This window comes from Anastrepha ludens, chromosome 2, assembly GCF_028408465.1.
Source record: "Anastrepha ludens isolate Willacy chromosome 2, idAnaLude1.1, whole genome shotgun sequence".
Classification (NCBI taxonomy): domain Eukaryota; kingdom Metazoa; phylum Arthropoda; class Insecta; order Diptera; family Tephritidae; genus Anastrepha; species Anastrepha ludens.
The window spans coordinates 104,205,829-104,230,883 of NC_071498.1; the positions used below are offsets into that span (position 1 = coordinate 104,205,829).

At 36.8% G+C, this 25,055-nt stretch overlaps 2 protein-coding genes across 2 annotated transcripts in view; both read left to right on the forward strand.

Annotated features, from left to right (window-relative positions):
* The first annotated feature begins 228 nt into the window (after nt 1-228).
* LOC128871697 (suppressor of lurcher protein 1) overlaps nt 229-25,055 on the forward strand; it is a 111,993-nt gene continuing 87,166 nt past the window's right edge. The window contains exons 1-6 of the mRNA XM_054113658.1: nt 229-386; nt 17,721-18,289; nt 23,042-23,213; nt 23,292-23,351; nt 23,508-23,746; nt 23,852-23,947. Coding sequence (XP_053969633.1) covers nt 229-386; nt 17,721-18,289; nt 23,042-23,213; nt 23,292-23,351; nt 23,508-23,746; nt 23,852-23,947 — 1,294 coding nt within the window. The remainder of the gene's footprint in view (nt 387-17,720; nt 18,290-23,041; nt 23,214-23,291; nt 23,352-23,507; nt 23,747-23,851; nt 23,948-25,055) is intronic.
* On the forward strand, nt 9,717-17,410 carry LOC128854997 (myosin regulatory light chain LC-2, mantle muscle). Its single transcript, XM_054089534.1, has 5 exons — nt 9,717-10,145; nt 10,212-10,430; nt 10,494-10,613; nt 10,769-10,905; nt 16,889-17,410. The coding sequence occupies exons 1-5, from the start codon at nt 10,104-10,106 to the stop codon at nt 17,070-17,072; spliced, it is 702 nt and encodes a 233-aa protein (XP_053945509.1). The 5' UTR covers nt 9,717-10,103; the 3' UTR covers nt 17,073-17,410.

Here is a 25,055-nt window from a genome sequence, read left to right on the forward strand (position 1 = left end):
TGCAACGCAGTGCTGCTGACCTTCCTCTATGCGAGCATTTGTCACGAGGTTGCAACATTGGGGCAGAAAGATTTGTGGTTAGGTGGGTGCACCGCAAAGTGGCAGTTTACTCCGCCAACGATAAGAATAATTAACATACTCAATAACGTTGATATTTGTTTTTTCTTTCGCTGTTCCTTCATCGCTTGACCCTCTCATTGATAACTACTGAATGCAGAGTGCTCTTGTATGTATGCCAGCGAACGTAATGCAACCAATTGGGGCTATATTGCCATTAACGGCAGCACTTTGCGTGGCGCCAAAAATGATTGCTACTTGATTTTTATCGCGGGAGGCAATGATGAGTTGGTTGCCTTTCGCTTTCAGACGCTGCAACTCTCCGGCGGGTAAGTCAAGTGCGAATATGCATAAACACATCTGTATGGGCATAAAACAGTGTTTGTGTGAATTCATTTGCAAGATAAATTTTTTGTTTGTTTTTCTGTTGCATGGCATGCGCAGCGTATAAACGAAAAACAGCAGATTTGTTGCAAGTACATTCATATGTATGTACGCACGTACGTATAAAAAATGTCTCCTGTTATCGCGTAATGCTTTCAATTCAATGCATCTATAAAATAATGTTTACGGAAATGTGAAGAGTCGAAAAATTTAAAATTCGAACGCGCGAAAAATAGACTAAACTGATTTGTCGAAAAAGAAGCAATAGATGGAGAAGAAGATGAAATTTTGGCGCGAAGTGAAGCGTAACTTTAATGCAATATTTTTCTAATTACGCTGCAAATTTTCAGATATGCACATAAAAATAAAAATTTCGCCCGCCGTCCACCAAGAAGAAGGCCGAAGGTGGTTCTCGTGGTAATATGAATTATACAGACTACAGACTACATATGTATGTATGTGTGTAAGTGCGTACTTTTGACACAACAACTTATCTTTTTTGGGCAGGTGTCGCTTTTAAAATAATAAATCATGATTTTCAACAAGACAATTTAATAGTTTTTATTAAAATTAAGGCAGATTCTTTAGCTAAGGGCTCGAACGATTAACAGTTCAAATAGTGCATTAACAACGAACAATTCAATAACAGCTTAACAGGTACAAAGTGATAAGTCGACTTCAAGGGTTTTATCAAATAAGCACACGTTTGAAATTTTTCGTAATAAAATTTACTTGCCTATTGTGACTTCTATTTAGCTACTGGTTCGTTAAGAAGTAAGAAAGCAAAAATAAAAAAATATGAAGTTTTATAAGAACTTAGCTTTTAATTCAATACAACCTCCCTCAACTTCAACTTATTAACTTACCAATTTCAACACTTATTCAAATGATCTTCCAAATTTAAACAATATCTTTATTGATTTTCCGGGAAAACCTGGGGAAAAAGAATCCGGGAAAGTATTGTTTCACAACTTTCAGTTCGGTTTGTTTTGAATTGTTAACGAATTCGGCACTAGCTTTTCGAAAAGCTTTTCCATACGTACACTGTTGGAAAATGTAATAAAAGCCTTGCCCTTAAATTCTTCGAATGGACTTTTATGCAAAGTGTTTTGGTTAAGATTATTTACAATATGTTATCAGTGGTTAACGGTTTTTTTCTGTATTACGCACTTGAGAAAACATATTCATTACAAATTTAGAAAACAGAATTAGTCTGGTTTTCGAAGAAGTGAAAAATTCCACAATTTTTAAGGCCAATATTAAATTGTGTAAGGTTAGAAATAGAAGATAGCGCCAAATATTTTGGTGTAACTAAATTGGGAAATAGAGCACAGAATAAGGAAAACTACTGTAACTCTATTCTCATGCAAAAAGGCAGTAACACACGCGTGAGGTATCTCTTCGAAGAACACTCATTGGCTGTATAAGATTGTTATCAGACCTATCCTCGTTTATGGTATTATAGTCTGGACGGCTCTCGATAAGACTACGATTAGAAACAGGCCATAGTGGGTTCAACGTATGACGCCTTTAAGTATTCTTGTAAATACTTGAATGCAGTAAATTGAATGCAGGTAACACTGCTACTCGGCTTTGCCGCAACTAATTAAAAGTGCGAATCAAGTGTTGAGCACTCGGCCATAACACTCGGTCTGGATCCGAACAACTCTGTTGACTATTAATTTAGTGAAGCACACTTTAATGGGTTATTTAGTACTACATAGAACTCCAGGCAGATGTGAGTGGGTTGACAAATTATGAGGTCGGAAAAATTTTACTGATGGCTCAAAGCTTACCCATAGACTTGCCTTTAATGTCTACTGTAAGAAGCCAAAACGAATTGTTTCGGCTCGTCTTCCTAATCATTGCAGCGTGTTTCCTACCTTTAGCGAAGTATATATTTACTCCGACAGCCAAGGGGAGATTAAATCTATTGGTGGGGTTGTCACTAATTCCATCATTGCTTGCAAAAGTCAGGCGTCTCCTAACGAGATGACGGAATATTTCCGCAATCATTTGATATGGGTGCCAGGGCATAGTGACATACCAGGGAGTTGTAAGGCAGACAAATTAGCGAGAAAGGGTTTCCCTCTTGGTATGTAGATTGTAGGTACGCTATGATCAGGAAGTACCGAGAATGTTTAAATAAAACAACACAGAGTTAAATTTATTAGCAATCGAAGAAAACAGTCAATATCACCTCCCCGGTACTTTTTGATCATAGGGTATATCCCTCTCAACTGTTACTGTGGTATCACAATGAATCGGCAACGGTCTAAGTGAGTTGGTTTAGAGACCGACTGCCACTTCGAAGGTAAAATTGCCCTTAAAGTTAAAATTAGTTAACTAAATTTTAAGTATGGGCTATTTAGTATTGAATAAAATTAGCAATATTGACCGCGATAAGCAGTTTACGGAGGAAGAAGCCAAATTAATGAAAAATTTAAGAACCCATCCACAAGTACAGCATTTGATCTCAGATATACGAAAAAACAGTAAAGCGCGGAGGCAAATCAATAATGGTTTGGATATGCTCTTCGGAGAAAGGAATAGGTCCAATATTTGGAATAAAAGGTAAAATGTGTGCTGTGGACTACGTGAGAATATTGGATACGATTATGCTCCCCTAAGTTGAGGACAGAAGAAATGCCCCTAAGATGGAATTTATGCAGCATAACGGACCTAAGCATTCATCAAAATTAGGAATGTAGTGGTTTAAAACAGAAAAAGTGAATGTTTCATAACGCCCCTTGCAGTCTGCTGAGTTGAAGCCAATTGAATATCTTTGGGCAGAATTGTGAAAGATAATCAGACCTTTTAAAGACGCAAATAGGGAAGAAATGTGGAACAAAATTCAAGAGTCTTGGTACTCTATTTCACCGAATAAATGTGCCCAATTTAGTAAATTCAATGCATCGAAGAGGTGCTACAAGTTACTAAAGCATTTTTTTTTTTTGAAAGCACTGATTTGTTGTGGCAAAATTTTGATTTCTATTATATTTTTCAGGGAACATGAAGCTGGATGAAAATTCATTATGTTGTAGAATATTTGGAAAATATACTTTTTATTTCCTTAATTTACATTAATTGCTTAAATTTGTAAGACCCAAAATAGCCGGAGTTTTCAAAAATAAAAATAAAAATTTTCAAAAATTACATGAAAATATTTGTTTCTATTATATTTTCTATTTTTATTGTGATTCCTTATGTAAACTAAGGAGTTTCCATTCATCTAAAATGCCTGAGAAATCAGGAATTTTATACTAAGGCTAGCTTGCCTCAATGATTTTTAATATTTTTACACTTTTTGCTTCATATTCAACGCATGCACGTCGGCATTTGAATTCTAAGTCAAATCGAAGCATAGCTGGAAAAGAAGGAGCAGATTCCTTTAACACTGTCACAATTGTTTTTAGGAATTTCTTTATCTTATAAACCTTCCAAAACAAATTAGTTTAGCACTGCGCGATATTCGGTTATTTTCAATGAAAAAAAATTACTGGTAGTGTAATTGCTCGAGACGAAAACTTAACTTAAGTTACGTAAGAACTTAAAGATGTTTGGTCAAACTGTCAAATCAGCTTACGTGTACTACTTCATGCAAAATAATATAAATGATTTGGAATTTTTGCATGTGTTTTTCTTCTGAGTCTCATTGAGCTCGATAATTGATGAACTCCATCCAAACTCTACAGCTGATCGTCTGCTCTCCTTCAGCTACATTTATGGTAAACATCATCGTCATCATAGCTTCCTTTACTATTGCTCTCCTCCATACGTCTCTGTTCATTCCATGATCTCTCCAAAATGTGAGAGGTAACTTATGTGCAATTCTGTTGTCATCCATTCAAAGCATGTGTCCTAGCCATCGAAGACGTTGCGCCTTCACGAAGCGCACTATATTTTGCCTATTTATAAGTTCTTCGACCTCATTGTTATGTTTTATTCTATAACACCCATCAGATTCTCGTACGGGACCGAAAATTCTCCTAAAAATTTTCCGCTCAAAGCGTAAGAGTTACTTCCTTAGATTAGTAGTCAGAACCCATGTTTCACATCTATTGGCCTCATTAGGGTCCTATAGATCCGATGCAAACAAGAGTTTGGTTTTAGCGGTTTGAGGTGTGCGTAATAGTTATTATTCTATTGGAGGTTGAATTAGTTTTAAAGGTGACACACAGATGGCGCTATTTATCACTTTATCGCGTTGGCAATACTGAATATATATTCATGACAAAGCCTCATCCCTAGGCTTTGTTTATCAGTATCTGTCATTTCGCTGAAGTATAAACAACGCAGTGTTTTCGTGCTCCGGGTATGTCAACTTTCGTGCCGTCGAAACGCAATTTGCGGGAAGCTTTGCTTTTCTGCTTCAATTTGAAAAAAAATACAGCCCAAGCCCGTGAATTGCTGCAGGAGGCCTACCCAGACCATACTCCGTCGATTTCAACACGTGAGTACTGGTTTCGACGATTCAAAAGTGGTGATTTTCACACCGAAGACAAGGAGCGTCTTGGCCAGCCCAAAAAGTTCGAGGACGCGGAATTGGGGGAATTGGTAAACGAGGACTCGTGCCAAACCCAAGAAGAGCTTGCTGAATCATTGGGCGTTGATAAATCAACCGTTTGCAAGCGTCTAAAAGTGATGGGAATGATCCAAAAGCAAGGGCATTGGGTCCCGTACGAGTTGAAGCTGCGCGACGTCGAACGGCGACTTTTTACGTGCGAATTGCTGATCGAGCGACAAAATCGGAAGGGTGTTTTGCATCGGGTGGTGACTGGCGACGAAAAATGGATCCACTACGATAACCCAAAACGCAAAAAATCATGGGGTTTGCCCGGCCACGCATCAACATCGACGGCCAAGCAGAATATTCACGGCAAGAAAATCATGCTCTGCATTTGGTGGGATCAGGTCGGCGTCGTATATTTTGAGCTGCTCCAACCCGGCGAAACAATCACGGGGGATCGTTACCGACTGCAATTGATGCGTTTAAGCCGGGCATTGAAAGAAAAACGGCCGGAAACGGTAAAAAGGCACGACAAGGTTATTTTGCAACATGACAACGCTCGGCCGCATGTTGCTCAACCTGTCAAAAAATACCTTGGAACGCTTGGCTGGGAAGTGTTACCCCACCCGCCGTATAGTCCAGACATAGCTCCCTCCGATTATCATTTGTTCCGGCATATGAGTCTCGATTTGGCGGACCAGCGGTTCTCCTCGTACGAGGCTACCAAAATATGGGTTGAGTCATGGATAGCCAAGCAGCGGCCAGAATTTTGGAGAAACGGCATCCGGAAATTGCCCGAAAGATGGGCGAAAGTTGTAGCTAGCGATGGCCAATACTTCGAATAAAATATTTTGTACCGTTTTTTCACAATAAAGCCCCAAATCTTCGAAAACACCTTTAAAACTAATTCAACCTCCATACTAAATTTTTTAAATAACTTTTCGAATAAATCGAAACCATAAAATTGAAAGCCCTTTTAAAAAATATCGAGCGTAGCTTGCTTTATAAATGTCAACAGCAAACAAATCATTATATATTAGGTATGTATAATTGGCGTGTACCCCCGTTTTGGGTGCTTAGCCGAGCTCCTCCTTCTATTTGTGGCGTGCGTCTTGATGTGGCTCCTCAAATGGAGGGCCCTACAATTTCGAACCGACTCCGAACGGCAGATATTACCATGGTAGAATTACACTCGGATGTTTGCCATTGCCTACCGAGGAGCGATCGCTATAAGAAAAAACTTTTTCTTTTCTTTTTCTCTGAATTCCGAATGGTAGAGAGATAAATACAAATTTTTGGCAGTTTATACAATTTTGAAATTACTCGAACTAATTCTCATGAGAAATACGCTACCTGGAGACCCAAAAAATATATCTGTAGTTTGCTTCTTTATGCTTGTAAAATGATTATTCGATTATATACCCACCCTTTATAAATCTCTGCCAACAACCCAAATGCAGCTCAAAATCGCACAACTGGCAGTGAAATAAATTAAACATAAACTTACAATTGCAGGACTACTATGCATAAAGCCTATAAAGGGGGGACCATCAGCTGGTTTCTGGGCACAACGAAATATTTAGCACTTAAACAAGTGGCATAAATCCAGTACCATATTTGCGCAGTGTGAGACGCAATACGCTTGAATTCTCCGAAATTTTGAAAATTTTGCTCCAAATTGAATGCTTAATCATGAAGCAGAACACATTACACATAAAAACAATATTCTGTTGAATGTGAAGAAAGTTCGGAAAAATCTTACTGTTCATTGACAACACTCCTACAAATTCTCGTGTTCACTTGCTTAACTGATAGTATTTTACTGCTGTTACCGCATTAACTGTCGTGCATTAACTCGCTGTAGATATCAGGAGCTCAACATTGACCGCTGTAGTTTAAAGAAATTATGCATAACGTCTTCGATTTATTCGAGCACCTGAAAAAAGGTGACGATTGTGCTCCTAATTCATATTTTCCGATGAGGCACATACCCGACCTGACTGCTACATAGACAAGAACACATTTTAGGGAAGCATAGACCAAAACGTTTGACTGTTTGCTGAGGTTCTTAGGATTGCTCTTAGTTCATTATTGGTCCACTTTTCTTCGAAAATCAAGACACAACATCTTCTTCCGCTACTCAATCCCCGTGGGGTATAGTGGTGAATGATATAACATAGTTAAGATTAACGTAAAGCCCTACAGAGATGTGGCAAACAATTTTATTGCCATTACATTGAAGAGTTAGATGTGGGAGATCTCTAACGATACCATTCAGACTTTTCGCAATATTTCGTCTATCTAAACAGAACTAAACGAAATTTTCATCGAAAGCCCAAATTTTTCATTAATTCAATGTATCAAAGATTTGAATATAAGGCTTATAATGTGCAAGGCATTACTGCATATGGGGCTATGTTGGTAAGAAAGATTTGTTTAAATTTTTCATTGATGAAAACTGATTTTGTCAACCAGCGAAAACTGTAAAAATTAAAAGTAAATCTTTTCACGAAGAATTTCGCCAGAAAAATGCTTCACGAAAGTTCGTCTAACGAGATTCGTCGTCGCTTTGCTTGTGTGAAATCTCATAAACTGAAGTGTGCTTTGTTTGATGAAGTTCGCTCAGCGATTCGAAAACGTGCAATAAGCAGTTTTCGGAGATGTGAGCATCAGCGGAACTCGACCTCGTTAAACTTTTTTTGGTGTGCCGTTGAAGATGGATTTTCAGCCATAAGTGCCGGCCAAAACCATTGGAAATAAGCTGTTGAAATTGCCAGCCGAGTTAACCATTTTAATGGAATGATATTTCTCTCGACATAGAATTAGCGCGGCTTCGTCGGCTGGGTCATGCCGTCCGAATGGAAGCAAACGCTCCGGCTTTGAAAGTATTCGATGCAGTACCAGCTGGTGGTAGCAGAGGAAGAGGAAGTCCTCCTCTACGTTGAATAGATCAGATGGAGAAGCACTTCACTTAACTAGACGTGTTCAACTGGCGCCAGTTAACACGAGAAAGAAACGACTTGTGCGCTTTGTTAAACTGGATCGTAAGCGGTTTGCACTTCCTAAAAACAAAAAGCAAATTGAGTACTACTTTTATAGCACTTCTAGGAAGAAATTAGCTATTGGCCGACCCTTTATAATTACATGTTACGTGTGTATAGGTACATATGTATGTAGATTATGTAAAAAGAAGAAAATTAAATTCAAAAATTCTTTCGAAACTAATCGCCCAAAGAATATAAGAAATAAAAAATCTGAATGCAATAATGTGAAAAATATCGTTCGGTATTTATCGAATATATTAATGTAAACAGAAATTTTGGCATTTACAGCGAAGGCAGCAAAAAAAAAAGAAAAAGAAAACACAATCAACGATAACCAAATGCGACAGCGCAACGTTGAAATGCAAGGTAATGAATGGCATCAGCCAATCGAGTGCAATGCAACAAGGTTTTCGCAGGAGGCTCTGTGCAGCAGTCGTGCATAGTATATAGCTACATGCAACATTTAAATTAACGCAATGTTGCAACTTGTCAATGCAACGCGCAAGCAAGCGATAGGTGACTTTTGAAAAGTGGGAACTTGTGAACAAGTTGTTGTTGCGCTATATACATGTAGTCGTACTGGTTGGATGTGGCATCGTTTGTTTCAGATATACCATACATTTCGCTAACCATATGATTTTCTCTTTTTACATTCTCACTTTTCCATATTAAAACAAGCATCTAGTTTCGTATCTTAGATGAATTTTTCTTAAAATTATTTTTTGTTTTTACTTCGTACTCGACTTATTGATTTAAACTTGAAGTATTGTGTCTTTGTCACACATCATTCCCATCAATCAAACTGCAAATGTAGTGCAGCTAAATTTTTATGGGTATGAATTTATTGGGCGAGCGTGTGCCGCACCTGTGGGAGGCCATCAAATGTTCACTTATTCGCTGATCATACTGTGGATGGAGCCGCCGTGTAGAACAAAGAACAACGAGAAGTTAATTCAATTTAATTATTGCACAATTTAACTGTTCTGTGCTGAAACCAATTTATTTATTTAATGTTTTCTTTTTATAAGTGCAAGAATTCGCGAATATCTAAGAACCCATTAATCCGAATGTGAAAATTCTGGTTATGACGGATTGATAGAATATTAAGGTGGTGCTGATGCTGTAACAGCTAATTACGTGCAATTTTGTTCAGGCATTTTTGATGTTAAATATGCGCCTTGCACAAGCAGGCCCGTCGTCGAAAATGTCGAAAAAATCACGGAAATAATAGATGTTGAGCGGTATTTTAGTAGTCGTAGCAACGCCCAGGAGTTATAGATCGACCATAAAGTTTTTTTTGAGGCTCCTAATCGTGCACTTCTGAATAGTAATGAAAACTTTGAAGCCGTTTTTCTCTACATTTTGTTTTTTGGATTATGACACTCTTGCAGCAAATAAGCAACATGTATAATTATGGGACACCCATTACATTAAAATTTATAGTAAAATTATAAGTAAAAGCACTACCCTCTTACAGTACTGCTCCTAATTCATCTTTAATAGACGATCCCAAAGCACTTGCACATATTTTGTTTTTTTTGAGGAAATTCAGCCAAATGCCGGTTGCTGTGCAGATTTGTGCAGGCGGACACTCCAATGACATTTTCGCAGTCTCAATTGCGTTGACGCGGCAAAATCGAGCGACCAGGTAAATGGCCATTTGCTACATTTTAGCTATTGACCATTAGCAGCAGGGCTGTAATTCAAAATCAACTTGCTGTGGAGAAAAATCGTTGTGAGCAACTTAGCGGAAATCTCGCTAAAAATACAATTTGTGTCAAATCAAGAGCGTTCGCCAACAAATCGACGTCGATTTTCCCAATCATACACATAAAGTATTTCGATGAAATAATTAATTCTCCTTCAATTTATCAATAAATTCGCCCCAAAACGACACACGAATTTTCAGTTAACGATTAGCAAAGCGAGTGCACGAACGTACAAATAAACGGTGGTCGGCGATGCGCCGCGAGTTAGATAAGTGTTAGATAACCTACAGGAGGAAATATATTTTTTATTCCTTTCGAAGGATCAGTGCGTATTGAACAAAAACAAACGGAAAGAATACGAATTTTAAACTCTAAAAGCAGACTTAGCACATTTTCGAAATGGGTGATCCCATTAGTTTTTCCGTTGAGGACATGGAGCAGGTACCTAACGAAAACAGGATTACGGAATTTTCACAAATATTTTCATATTTTTTTACATCTGCGTAGCGACGTCGCCGTACCAGTGCTGCACGAAAAGCTTCCATGCGTCCTCCATCACCGCCGAAAGCAGAATCGGAAGCTTTGGCTGCTATCAATGAAATATTTAATCCATCTTTTAAGAAACCCGTTACCAAGGGAACCTATCATGCACCCGATGAAGTCGCTGCTGGTGACTTTGAAGGCATAAAGGATTTAGATATTAAGAAAGTGGCTGAATTGAAAGAAGTAAACACAAATGAAAACTGTCTTTGAAAAGGACAAAAAATAAATTGCATTTGCTGTGCCTAGGTTTTCTTGCTGCTCGACCTGGACAGCGATGGTTTGATATCGAAGGATGATTTACGTTTCACTTTTACGGCGCTTGGCACAGACACACCAGACGAGCAAATCGAAGAAATGCTGAAGGAGGTGAATAAAAAAAACAAATATTGCTTGGTGGTGATTAATGGGATTTATGTGTGTGATTGTTGCATGAGCGAAAGATGGAAAGTGAATAAATAAAAAGTGTTTAATTACAGTAGAAAAGTGAAAAGTGAAATACATGAATATAAAATTTTGTACAGGCAAAGGATCCTTTAGATTACGAAGCTTTTATAGAATTGATGAGCCACCGCACCGTTGAGCTGGATCCCGAGGATGTGCTGTTGGAAGCTTGGAGCAAGTGGGATGACTATGGAACTGGTAAAATAGAGGAGAAAAAGTAAGTATACACCACACTATTATTCACGTATCTAACGTATCTAACGGTAATGTGTCCACCTATGTACATAATAGCGATACACTTTTTTATAGAAATTTGTATTTTTTATTATTTCTTTGCCTAACATCAAAGTATTAGTTTCGTCCAGGAAATAAGATATTAGAGTGTTTACCAATTGTCTGTAAATATAAGGGGCTATTGCCACTAACATAAGGAAATGGGTTGACAAGTAATTCTTCATTACACAGATCTGTATTTTTTCTTTGTTTTTCTACGGTACTGCTTTCCGATGTATTTTTGTACGCTGAATACTATTCTGGAGTCATTTTAACCAGTCAATTTTTTTAATAAGAATTACCAATATGAAAAAAATGTTTTCACCCAAGCTATAATTTAAATATAGACTGAAGTCTGCAGTGCGTGAGCTTTTAAGGAAAAGCCATGGCAAATACATTCAAACGCACGTTTTTCAGGGGTTTTAGTGCCACTTTACTCGGAAAAGGCACTGATAACCATCCAAAAAAACCCTGGCAGTGATCCTTCGGGATCCTGGTTAGATTTTCTTTAAATTTGTTCCCTCATTTTGTATCCAACATTTTGAATTTTGGAACACTATTATCAGACTTGTAATCAGCAACTCCAAAAATCCCTGAAAAATTATTTCTGTGAGCTTAAGGGGGTAGTATGGTTAATTCGGTGTAAAACAAGCATATTTTTCGAAATTTTTTTTTGTCGACACAGTTGATTTATTCAAAATTTTAAAATTAGTTCATTATAAAGTCATATTTAAAGAATATTGTGTGAAATTTTCATTGATTTTTATGAAGAAATGAGTTGGTGGCAGCGAATCTTCGCGGACGTCTCATAAAAAAGTTTTATTGCGGTGTCCCTCAGAACTCATTACTGGATCAACTAAAATCAAAAAACCAAATTGATTTCATCAGCTAATAAAGTTTCGCAGGTAACAACGTCGAATTTTTTTTTTTTTTTTTTTTTTTTAAATTTTTTAAAGCGCTTTGAAGTCAAAACACATTTCATAAAAAAAACTTGAAAACTTTGTTGTTTTAAAATATGACAAAATTTAAAAAAAAAAAACTCGACGTCATTACCTCGTGAATAAAGTAAAATAAAGTAAAGAAACAAAAAAACCAAATTTGAAAAGAATCGGTGCAGTAGATATGAATCTACAGTGGACACCGACCGTAAAAAAGGCAAGTGTGAGAAAAACGCGTTTAAAGATTTGTGAAGATTTTTACAGCGTGAAATCCGGTTGGAGAGGTAGATACTTAATCCTTTGTGTCTTTGTCAATTTTACTCTAATGCACTTCAAACTTTCACACAATAATCTTAAGATGTTATAGAATAATTTAAAAAAAAAAAAAAAAATACCATACTACCCCCTTAATGTACATAATTTAATAATTGCAATTTGATGGTAATCAGCTATTTGCGAGCACTTTTTAGCGTAACATACCGAGAGTAGGTATTGGGTTCGATTTCTGCATTAGCTATAAAATATCAAAAAGTTTTGGAGAAGATACCCGTACATAAATATTAATCGCTTCTAGCGACATAACGAATTTCTCAATAGACATCAATATTTGTAGTACTCTCATAAATTTGTTGAATATAAAATTCTGGACGATAGTCGCAACTTTAAGTCATTTAAGGCGACCGTTTTGTAATATCTCAAATCCGAGTCATATACTCACCATTGAAGTTTTTTGTACCAAAGTACTTTGGTCAAGGTATGAAATTCAAAATATCCAAGACTACAATATTTCAGTTCGAAATTAGTCAATTTCACCACAGCAATTCAATTACAGAATATCTCTTAGTTTGTAAATATCTCTTAGTCTATTGCTTTGAATTTAGTATAGAGGAGCTGATCTACACCCTTATAAGATCAAATTAAACTACGGGGTAAAGCTTCTATTTCATGTGAAGTGCTTAAACTTCTCCTATTGGACTGAAAGCTATTTTATGTCCATATTGAAACCCTCTATATAAGAAAATATAATTGCATTTTAGGCAGAGCATTTTACGCGTTTAATTTCCGGTACCTGCACGCATTCTTTTTTCCTTGTAAGTTGAAGAATCTCTGTGAGGAACGACGAAAAAACTGTTTAAGGAGCATAGTAACCAAATATATTGTATATGTATATATATATATATACATAAATAGGTATATATATAATTATATATTAAGCCGACTCCGAGCGGCAGATATTTTTTATGAGGAGCTTTTTCATGGCAGAAATACACTGAAAGGATTGGCATTGCCTGCGGAGGGACGACTGCTATTAGAAAAACTTTTTCGGAGATTCGAACATTCGTACTCCGAATGGTAGTAACGCAGGGCCGCCAAACGTCAAAATACAATATCAGCCACCTTTGTGGTTGTAATGATTAGCAAAGATTCGGGGAAAACTTAACTTTCCTGTCCAAATGTCTGTTATTTTTTTTAAAAAACAAGAAAATGTAGTTGCGTATGTAAGTACACAAAAGCTGATAAATGGTCGGTTGGTCGCATCATAGGCTTAGGGAATGTTTTTTCGACTTTTTGGACACATCGACGTGTAATCTGACTCCTACGCGCCGATACAAGACCAATTCGAGATCAGTATGACCAAAATTCTCGATTTAGGGTATCATGCATCTGGCTGTGAAGGGAAAAAGTCGAGTTGAGATTTCTCAAAAGGTTGGAGTTATGAAGAGTACCAGAGTAAAAAAGTAGTGTCGCGAGTTGAAAATTGCTGTACTTTCTGGCCAAGGCCACGCAGAAAGTCGTGGATTCGTTTTAATAGGACATTTTTAACCCCTCTCTGCGTTCCCTTGCCCTGGCGCCTTCAAATTACTATCTATTCATTTCACTAAGAGTGCACATTGATGGAAAAAGTTTTTCAACTGACCAGGAGGTAAAATAAAAGGTGAATAAGTGGCTGAACGGGCTGACGGGAGACTTTTTCGAGGCAGACTTTAAAAATTGATTCCCTGCGTCACCACCCGCATCGAAAGGGATGACGTATACTCTATGTATATGTTGGAAAATAATATAATATATCAGTACATACATATGTACAAGTGTGATTATTTTTAAGGAACATTTTTTAGAAGCGTAATTTGAGTGCACTTAATTTCTGGCCATGTCACATATATTTCGACCTCGCCTAGTAATTTTTACGGTATCAAGGTGTATTTTGAAGCAAGGAAAAAGTTCGATTGTAAAAATTTTAGAGTGGATAAGGGGGGGTATTCTTGCTTACTCGTATTTAAAAAACTTACTAATAAAATTGCTAAGTCTTCCTATATATTTCATTTTTCATTTATTACACTAAATACATTAGGATGGCCAAAAGAAGAATGTTGTTCTTGTTGCTGCCCTATGGCCAAATAAATTGAACACCTATGTTTTTTATATTCATCAGTGCCGTCAATACTCTAAAAAATTTCCATTGAACTCCCATAGGAAAAATGCACTTTTTCATAAGTTTGGTAGTCTTCTTTTTTAACTTCTAGTCCGAACAATTATACAAAAGAAGAAAGCAAGAGGTAAATATTTATTTTTATTTATTTTAATTGTATTAAATTTTTGGTTGTTTCTGGGGTCGCTATAGAAAAATAGTTTTTTTTTTGTTAAATAAAGCATAGGGTATCAAGTGACAGATGGAGCTACTTTTCTTCGTGTGCTATTTCGAAAACCTTCTCGTCCCAGTAGAATAGACGCAGGACGCAGAAAGTTCTGGGCACTTCGCATTCAATTTCCAAACTCGTAGCTGTGTTTAGCACTTTATCGCTCCGTGCTCCTTTCTTCAAAAGCCTGGGGCAGTGCGCCAATGTAAATCCCATCAACCTTTTTCATTATAACAACAGCTTTGGTTAGCTGTAGATATTTTCCCATTGGAGGCCTTCAAATGGTATCAAAACGGTACTTTAGTGCTACTTGGGGAGTGTTAGACTGGTGCTTCAACCATTTCACCTACGTACTATATATCTATAGAGTAGCATTTTTGTTTTTGACACTTGTCCGGGGACATTAAAAGATTGACTAAATAATATCTATCGGTAAATATTTCATACAATATTTTCGCAAGAATGCATTTTTCTCCTAGAAATTCAAAGGCTACTTTCAAAGCCTGGGTATATTTTAGATAAACAATTTTTTTTTTTTAATTTCTAATTTATTGGGGCCATAGAACAAAGTGGCATCAAAAGCAACAACAACAAAAATATTTTTTGAGCCATCTGCATTTTGATATTTTGATGTATTTCCCGAGTAGAGTATTAAATATTAACCCATAAAATTTCGAATTCTATATATAGGTATTTATATTATTTTTCTAGAAACCACCAATTTAAATTAGTTTTGATAGAATCAGAGGTAATACACTTTTTTGCCCAATCATTCTTTACTAATTTTAGAGAACGACCGAAACTCGGCTTCAGTTTCGGCACAAAATTTGTATTTGTTTCATTTCGGCTGCGGCCAAAAATAAAAGCCTAACATTCATTTAAATTTTTTTGTTAAAAAATTGTATCAAATTTGCGGTTTGCATTTTTTGAATTGTTTTAAAACATCTGACTGCTTCTACATCGAGTTAAGTTAGTGAGAAATTGTTCAGTGCGGTAAATCAGCTCCAAGCTGGTAGAAAGTGCTGCTAAGAAGGTGAAAGGGACGGTAATATATTGTTTTTACCTTACAATACAAAATTATTCAATCATGAGGCACACGATCTACCAGCGTCTGAATAAACAATAGTTGGAACGTTCGTGGATGACACTGCCGCAATCATAATTGACTCTCACCCCCATGTGGGATCCCAAAAACTCGAAAAATAACTTGATAAAATAACTTATGGTTGAAACAGTGACGCTTTAAGCGAAACGAGACAAAATATTCCCAAGTCACTTTTACACTAAATCCTAAAATTTGCCCACCCGTTAAGCTCAATAATAAACATCCGCCAAACTAACGTCATAAAATATCTCGGCATGCATCTTGATAGAAAACCTACATGGAAAACCCATATTTTCATCAAACGGAAGACTCTAGGAATACAACTCAGAAGCCTATGTTGGTAACTATCATACATTGAAGTTCTGATGTTTCTCTCAAAAGTAAGCTCTCACTATACACAGCTATGTTGAAACCAATATGGACATATGGCATTCAACTTTGGGGCACTGCAGCTAAGTGCAACATCTTAAGTAAGACTTCAAAGATTCCAATAGAAAACGTACAAATTCATTGTGATATCAAAGTTCGCACAATAATTGAAGAAATAAGAAAATATGCCACAACACACGTCCAATCCCACCTTCCTGCCACAGAAATAATTGCAAATCTTATAACATTCACCAGACTTAATAGAAAGTTTAAAAAATACTTGCCATAAAACTATTATTCCATATTGCATAAATGTTTTTCTTTTAAATGAATTAAATATGATTAGGTGGAAATATTGCTGAACGTTTAAAAAACAGATAGCAATAAAAAATGGGTTTAATAAAAAATAAATAATTGAAATTAAATTAAATAATAAAAAAAATTAAGAATTAAATAATTACTGAATTCCTTTTTTGATATTGTATTATATTTGAAAATATTGGTGTATATTTTGAGCTGAAATTAATGTAATTGACTCCTACCTTGGCCATCCGTTGCATTTTTATTAATAAAAATACTATTTTTTTTTAATCATTGATTATTTATTTCTGGCACCCTTTAAAATGTTCGCCTGGGCTTTAGTTCGGCTTCGGCTGAAATTGGCCGAAGTTCGCTTTGGTTCAGTTCGAAAAATCGATTTTCTTTCGCTCTCTACTAGTTTCAGATCATACACATTTTCTAAATCATTCGTTATACTAAGTGAGGTGTTTCAGCAAAAGGAGTTCTGACTAATGCACTTATTTTACAAAGCATCTGCATTTAGAAAATTTGATAAATAGGTTTTGCTGACAATTCTTAATTTTTGCTGATTTTCAGAATGTATGAAGAACTTACCAATTACGGCGATGTAATGACCAGCACCGAAGCAAACGAGGCTCTTAAGTATGCACCGATCGCCAAAGCTAAAACACTGGAGGAACCTCCCATGATTGACTATCCGGCCTTCTGTCGCATCCTTTCGGGAATGCGAAAGCGAAAGCCACGAGCAGGAGAAGAATGAAGATGTGCGCACACACACACGCACATATGCAAGAATGTCTGCAAAAATATTTATTGCAGTTTGCCACGAGCCAGCCCACAACGTCCTTATTCTACCCACTACTCTATATACATACATACATACATACATGCATACATATGTATAGCTTATGCACACAAAATTATGTACATATATACATATATACATACCTATGTACTTACGTGTTTGGTTATTTTATTGTGAATACCATGTAAAGTGACATTTTTATTACACACGAATATTTTTTTCTGTTTGAAAATAAAATAAATCAAAAGCGGTGTGTATGAAGACACGCAGACTAAAATGCACTGCGAGTGTTTAAACGTGTGGTGTATGTATGTGTGTTTTTTTTATTTTTAAACGCTCAGCATGCCTCACATGCTTTTTCCGCCTCGCATGACCAAGTCCACCAATGACTAATAAATTTTCAAACTCAATTTCGTTCCATGCATTTGCACGTTCACCATCAATGCCACCAATGTCGCCAATGCTGCCTGCTTTTGCCGTTTGCTACGCTACAATTATTCCCACAAAATTCACTATTTTTGCTTCTCTTATTGCTTCGTTGCTTCATTGCTGCCTTGCTATTTTGTTGCTGGCTATTTGGCGCACTTCCGTTGCCATTTTCAGCTGCTCGGACTACATAGAAATATTTCCGTTCTTGCGGGAGCCCGTTATTGAGAACTCGACTAATCCGGATTATGTTATTTGCAATCACACTACGAGTACTGTTACATCGGCAAGTGTGTCAGCATTAGCATCTAAATCGGCTGTCACACCGTTAGCAGCCAACAGGACTGTGGCAAGGAAAGCAATGCAAACAACACAAGCGACGCAAACAACGCATGCAACACAAGAGACGCCACCCACAACGGTTGCAGCCAAACAGAAAATGATGTCCGTTAATGCCAATGCAGCGTCAATGGCGACATCAGCCACCAAGAAGGCAACGCCAACGATGAACGCTATTGCCAACTATGCGCATTCAACGGTTATTGCTGCCAATAATTCGGTTGCCGGCACTGTCGCTGATTTACGTAGCAACGAGTTTATTTATAGTGCAGGCAAATTTTTCGGTATTCGCGTACGTTTCAAAGAACAACAACAAGATAAATCGCTACGAACTGATGGTGACGATGCCTTCGCTCTCAAAAATTGGCTACTCAATATAACCGGAGAGTATCGATTCTTGAAGAAGGGTAACCTACCTATTCAATGTGCATATTTCCATTTATAATTTTTTATTTATATTGATTAATATTGATTTGTTATAGATTAATGTTGCACTGCTGAAACCAATTATTTTTTAATATTTCTTACTTTGGTGCGAACATACCAATGGGTTACATAGTAAACAGCTGCAAGGGGCAAATCAAAATGTTTGACGTGGAGCTCAGAACATATCGAATTAAGCAAAGCAAAGCTGAATGAAATTTTTACTATTTCGCAGAACAGTTTGTTCATGCAGGGGTTTTCAATAAGTGCGTTCAAACTTTGTGAGTGTATAGCGGTCTTCTTCTTCTTTATTTGCATATTCGATTTCGAATGATTAGCGATCGTACAAAAGTAGTTAAAATCATCCAAATACATTGACTTGACTAGATTCACATACCTATAACAAATAAATAAATAAATACAAACAATACATACAATGTATATTATTAACTATATTACAAAATGCTTCTCTATCCCCTGGCAACGTTCCATATCTCTCTCATATTGCTCAAGCCTGTCCAATTTCTAATGTTTCGCAGACATGACCATTGTTTTCTCCCGACGCATCATTTTCCTTCGACTTTACCCTACAAGATTAGTTGCAACAGTTGGTACTTTGGATTTCTGAGGATATGACCCAAATATGCTGTCTTCCTTCGCTTAATTGTAGTTAAAAGTTGTCTATTTTGATTTATTCATCTTAGTACTTCGTTGTTTGATTTTTGCTGTACAGCCACATTTCGAACGCTTCTAGCTTATTCAAGTTAGCGATTTTAAAGGTCCATATTTCCATTGCGTACAATAGTATTGGCCACACGTAACATTTGATGAAGCGAATTTTGAGGCGAATGTTAAAATTATGACTGCATAGTATCTTCTTATAATTGTAAAAGGATGTCCTTGCCATTTTAATTCTCGTTCTTATTTCTCCCATGAAGTCCCAGTTCCGGTTAATGCAGCTTCCAAGATACTTAAATTTAGGCACCATTTTTACCGCTTCCCCTCGAATCATCAGTGTTATCAGCATTCTAAGGTTTGAAGATCGTTTATGTTATCAGCAAGCAATGTTATATCATCGGCATATCTTATGTTATTAATAGTAACGCCGTTCACTTTAATTCCTTCCTTAGAGCTCTATGATGCCTCTTGGAATATTGATTCGGAGTAAATGTTGAATAAAATGGGCGTTAATAAACAACCTTGTCTCATTCCTTTTACAATCTCTATTTCATCGGTGTTTTCGTTATTCATTGGGTTCTTTGCTGTTTGATTCCAAAAAGGTTTTTTATACGGAGTTCTTTTGTATCTATGCCGGTTGATTGAAGTATTTCAAATAATTTATTATGTTGAACGGTGTCAAAGGCTTTTTCGTAGTCTACAAGGCATAGAAAAACGTCTTTTTGTATGCCCTTGCAGTTTTGAGCGAGAACGTAAACACAAAACAGAGCTTCCCGAGTTCCTATTATGATAGTTGATTTAAGCCAATCCAGTGTCATAGATGTAATTAAAAAGTGTAGGAAAACGTTTGGGTTGTTATCATCTTTATAATTTCTACTGGAATTTCATCGGGTCCTGCTGCTTTATTGTCACTTATTACTCTTATCGCTTCTTTGACTTCTTCCATCGTTATCGGGGACCAGAAACATTCTCTTCGTTAGGACTATAGCTCTCATTTTGGTAAAACTACAACTGTCAAATTCTTAATATTACCACTTATCTACTATTGACATTTAAACATGAAACCCAGCGCGTCAGTGGCGGACTTAAAAACAGATCTTGGAGATGCAAATTCAATACTTCATTTTTTTAAGATTTTATCATACTTCAAAAGCACTCTGTGTACGGATACAAGAAATAACTTGGTGAAAGCATATGAAGATAAAACGAGTTATGAACACGAAGAGCTTTGCTGCGTATATTGAAACTAATCAGCCCGTGTAGTTCAATGGAATACCAAATTCCTCCATAAACAAACATATGAAGGTTGTCTTTTATATTTTGCGCTTAATTACTTTATTGTTTTCCAAAATATTCTCCAGAAAGTCGGTATAGTTCCGCAATCGCTTGAACCAATTTTGCTACTCAGAAGTGGACACTCCAAAACGTGCTGTTTGAAGGCTTCAATAGCTTGTTCAGGCATTGGAAAACGTTGACCACGTATTTTATTTTTGATGCTAGAGAGCGAAAAGAAATTATTAGGAGTCAAATCAGGGCTGTAAGATGGAAGACTCATTAATCGAACTTTTGAGCGCTCAAAAACTCTCTTGTGTGAGCCGATACGTGAGAGCTCACCTAGCCTTGTTGAAGGATGATTCGTCTCCAGTGGTTGATTTTCCTTAATTCTTCGAAAACTTCTGGTAAAAAAATGGTTCGGTACCACTCAGAACTGACTGCTAAAATTTCTCTAGTTGCACTCGTACAGTTGTGAGGTGACCAGATTTTCCAGTTAATCAAAAACCAGGCGACCATTTGCGTTGATGTGCTTTTTCTGCGAACAACTTTCCTTTGATTAATCACACCTTGGTTACACTGTCGATTGCTGTTTTTTTTCCGACTATGTATAGCTCAAAGAAGCGTCAACTTTTACGATGTCATAGAGATGCGTTAAGCTCCCGCGGTTGAATTTCTTTAACATTTCTTCACACCAATCAACACTAGCCGTTTTTTGAGCAATTTTCAAACTATGAGGTGTTCAACAAGAACAAATTTTCTTCACAACGAAGAGCTCATGCAATATTGAATGTATAAGTATGCTAATCCCACTAGTAGCCAAGGGTGCCTATATCTCGAAAGATTCTATTTTACTATCTGGCGTTATCAATTGATACACATCATCCATTGTTTCTGGCACAACAACCGTTTTTGGACGGCCTTCACGAAATTCAAGCGTCTGAAGAAATCGACGGGCACGTTAGAACTCGTTTTACTAGCGTTTCACAGTGGCTAAGTGTGGTGCTTCCACCCCAAAAGTCAAAACAAATTGATCAATGCCCTTCTGTCCAAATACGAGTAATCCACGCGAAAATCGTAGTAATTCATCGCACGAAAATTTTCACAAGTTAATTTTGTCTTTTGGGTGAGATGAATTTTTCAACTTAATGGAAAAAGAACAAATAAAGATCGTGAGTGAAAACGTTATATGTATGTTTATGCTAAAAAATACCAAACTTTTTGATAAAAATATCGAATTACTGCTCTTCGCACCGAGGATTTTAAGTGACCTTTCCCAATCCCAGCTCACAAGGTTGAGCCGCTTTCTTACATTAGCTCGCGCGGTGTTCGGAAGCTACCCAAAGGATTATTATTATTATTGACATGTTCAGGTGTTACAATACATATAGGTATATGTACTAAGAACTTAGTCTATCTACAAAAGATTTCCACATATTCCTATTGCTGGCTAGGAATTTTAATTCATTGAATGGCTTTTTGGATTCCTGGTTAACGCATCTACGCCAAGTCATTTTGGGACGCCCTCTGTTTCTAGTGCCTTGCGGGTTCCATTGTAAGGCTGAGTAGACTATTTCATCGGGTTGTTTTCGGAGGGTGTGCCCGATCCATTTGTACTTTCTGTGCATTATTTCCTTTTCAATAGGTTTTTGGTTCGTCAGTTGCCACAGGCGAGGGTTAGATATAATACGTGGCCACCAGATACCGATAATGCGTCGCAAGCATCTGTTTACGAATGCCTGTAGTTTTCTCGTTGAGTCTTGTTTCATGTGCAACGTTTCGCTGCCATACAGTAGCACAGATTTTACGCAAGCATTAAATATACCGATTATAGTGCCTCTTTTAAGCGCTTTGTTAGACCACACTCGTGACAACCCAGCAAACGTGTTCGTCGCTATGGATATCCTACGCTGAATGTCAGCCGTTGTACCACCATCGGGGGTTAGGATGCTACCTAGATACTCAAATTTGTTTACATCGTCAACTTGTCCTCCGTCTATTTTAAACTCTGTGTTGTTGATTACGTTAATTCTCATAGACTTGGTCTTCTTTATATTAACTTGTAAGCCAAGTTTTAAGCAGTCGTTTGTTGTGTTGGAGAGTCTTGTTTGTAGTTCGTTATAAGAGTTACTAATTAGAACGACGTCGTCCGCATATGATAGGTCGCCAAGTTAGGATACTTTGGCCTAAAACTGTGAGGTGCTTGAACCGTATGCAGAAGATTCGTACTGTCCACTCTCAGGTGAATGGCGGTAAGAAACTTTTCCGACTTTCGTGCACTTCTACACATGGAACCATCCTCTAAAAGTCGCGTCAGCGGTTATCGCGCCAATCAAGAAGAAGAAAATCGGAGGGTTAATATAATATGTAGATGCTACGAAAAGTTTGCAAGTAATAAAGTTAATTGAAAAGAGGACAACAAAAAATCATATAATTTCATAGATGTGGCGTTGCTGTCCTAGATTTAAGTTAAAAATGAGTCAGTTCTTCAATCCAGCAATGCTAGATCGTTGATATATTTTCAAACGCGATCTCCTTTAAATTTGAACACTAGGAAACAAGGAGTTGGGGTAAAATCGAAGAAAAAGTTATTTGTAAATATTTCAAAGTGTTATATATTTTTATTTATGTTTGGTATTGTTTAGTTTATAATAGAGTATTGTCATTTTTTGTGGAACAACATCAAGACGCACACCACAAATAGGAGGAGGAGCTCGGCCAAACACCCAAAAAGGGTGTACGCGTCAATTATATTATATATATATAATATATATTGTCATTTTTAGAATATTTTCAAAACGATGGTCGCCTAATACCCGGATCATATTGTGACTATTACTTTTTTGCTGATGCCAATGCAAAGCCCGAAAGTTTGGAAATCTGGCAATACTTCCATTCGCCACGTTTTCCAGCGAAGTACCCAGCGCATATTAAATGCGCTTATAAATTTATTGGCAGGTACGAAAAATTGTATTTAATATTTATTTAATAAAATATGCTACTGAATTTATTTCGTATTGTCGCTTTCACCCACAGACCTGAGAGTCGCGTAGAAATAGTTTTTGAAGAGCTGCAGTTACCCAAAAAGGACAAAAGGTACTTAAATGTGGCGTTTTTAAAATTTAGTTACTCTTTTCTTAACTATTAAACCAATTGATAATTTTCTAATTCCTCTTTGTGTAAATTGCCCGATTGATTGATGCTTCCAATTGTAATTTATTTACAAGTACATGTGCACATACATTTATGTAGTTGCAGCATAGACAAACTAACAGTTTTTGATTCGGAATCTGCCAATATGAATGCCGTGATTGATGTCATTTGTGATGCGCTGCCAACCCGACGCATAATTAGTTCAGGCCCGGATTTATTAATCGAATTCAATGCCAGTTCTAATGTCACGGCCAAAGGATTTCGTGGCAAATTCAAATTTATACACAATGAAATAGAAGATCCCATCGCGCCAGCAATTTTAAAGGAACATACAACAGGTGAATGCAAAGAAAAAAATATTTAAATAATGAATAGTTGTATGTGTTGTATGTATGTATTTACATACTCAAGTATATACTTTTCGTGTATTTCAACATTTAAAGAAAAATTCATCGCCTTGGAAAGAATCGGTTTACGTAAGGAAACTCAACATCCCGTGCTCTCAGTCGATGAATGGACTAAATTTTTCAAGAATAACGGTGAGTATGATTGACAAATTATGCATACGTATTTTATACATGCACCAAAATTATAGGCCTCCTCTATGTAGTGCTGTTTACATTCATTTTCAGCCAGGATCTCGGTCCTCCTATAGTTGACCTGCCCACATACTGTGCTGATTGGAATGATTTAAGATCAGTTCCTCTTCAAGCCACCTCATCATCGATTTCTGTGTCCACGGATTCAGACAAAGTTCGTCATACACCGCTTAGCCAGCTTACTTAGAATTACTCTATAGTCAACTGCTACTTTTGAGGAAGTATTACCGCACTGTAGATTTTTTCCGCCTGACTGTATTCAAGTAGCCATTGGCTTAAGTTCAGCTGCAGCACTTCTTAGTGAATCCCACTGCCGTCCTTATTATTTATTCTGGAGCCATCGGCTAAGATTTGGACAAGGTCCCTATGTTATCACATTCAAATCTTTCTGGGATTCGTGTACAGGGTGCGCCATCTTTTATGTCGGTATGAAAACAATGAATGACTTTGAAAGAAAAACAACTAATTTGTATAAGTGAGATATTTTTATTTGGTTTGGTTATTTACAATTTATTAAAATTATTTTTTGATTACAATATCAATGAAGTGGTCACCTTTATTAGCAATCACAAACTGCAATCTTTTTTCTGCGTTTGTCATCACCTTGTCAAGCATTTCGGGTTTTATAGCGTCGATTTCGATTGTTTCGGTGTAAAGCGATCCAGGGTTAAAATTGTACTGAATTGACGTATCGAAGCATGTATAGTATGTTGAAGCCGATCGGTTGGTAAATGACAAACTTATTCAACGTTTACATACTGGCATAAAAGATGGCGCACCCTGTAGAAAAATTATTTTCAAATCAGAATTGTGGAGCCGTGGAATCTAGTTCCTTTGGTAGTTCAGGAAGTGTTCCTGTGATTTTTGAGTGTCCACATTTGAAAAATTTCCCTGGTAGGCATACATTTAGTTGAATTGCCTTGCAATTAACCCAGAATCTGCCATAGATAGCTATAGGCAGGAGAACCAATAGAGTCTCTAGAGCCTTGATTTCAGTAAAAGTTTGCGCTCTGTGATGAGTATGAATGCAGCTTGTTGTAACTTTTCA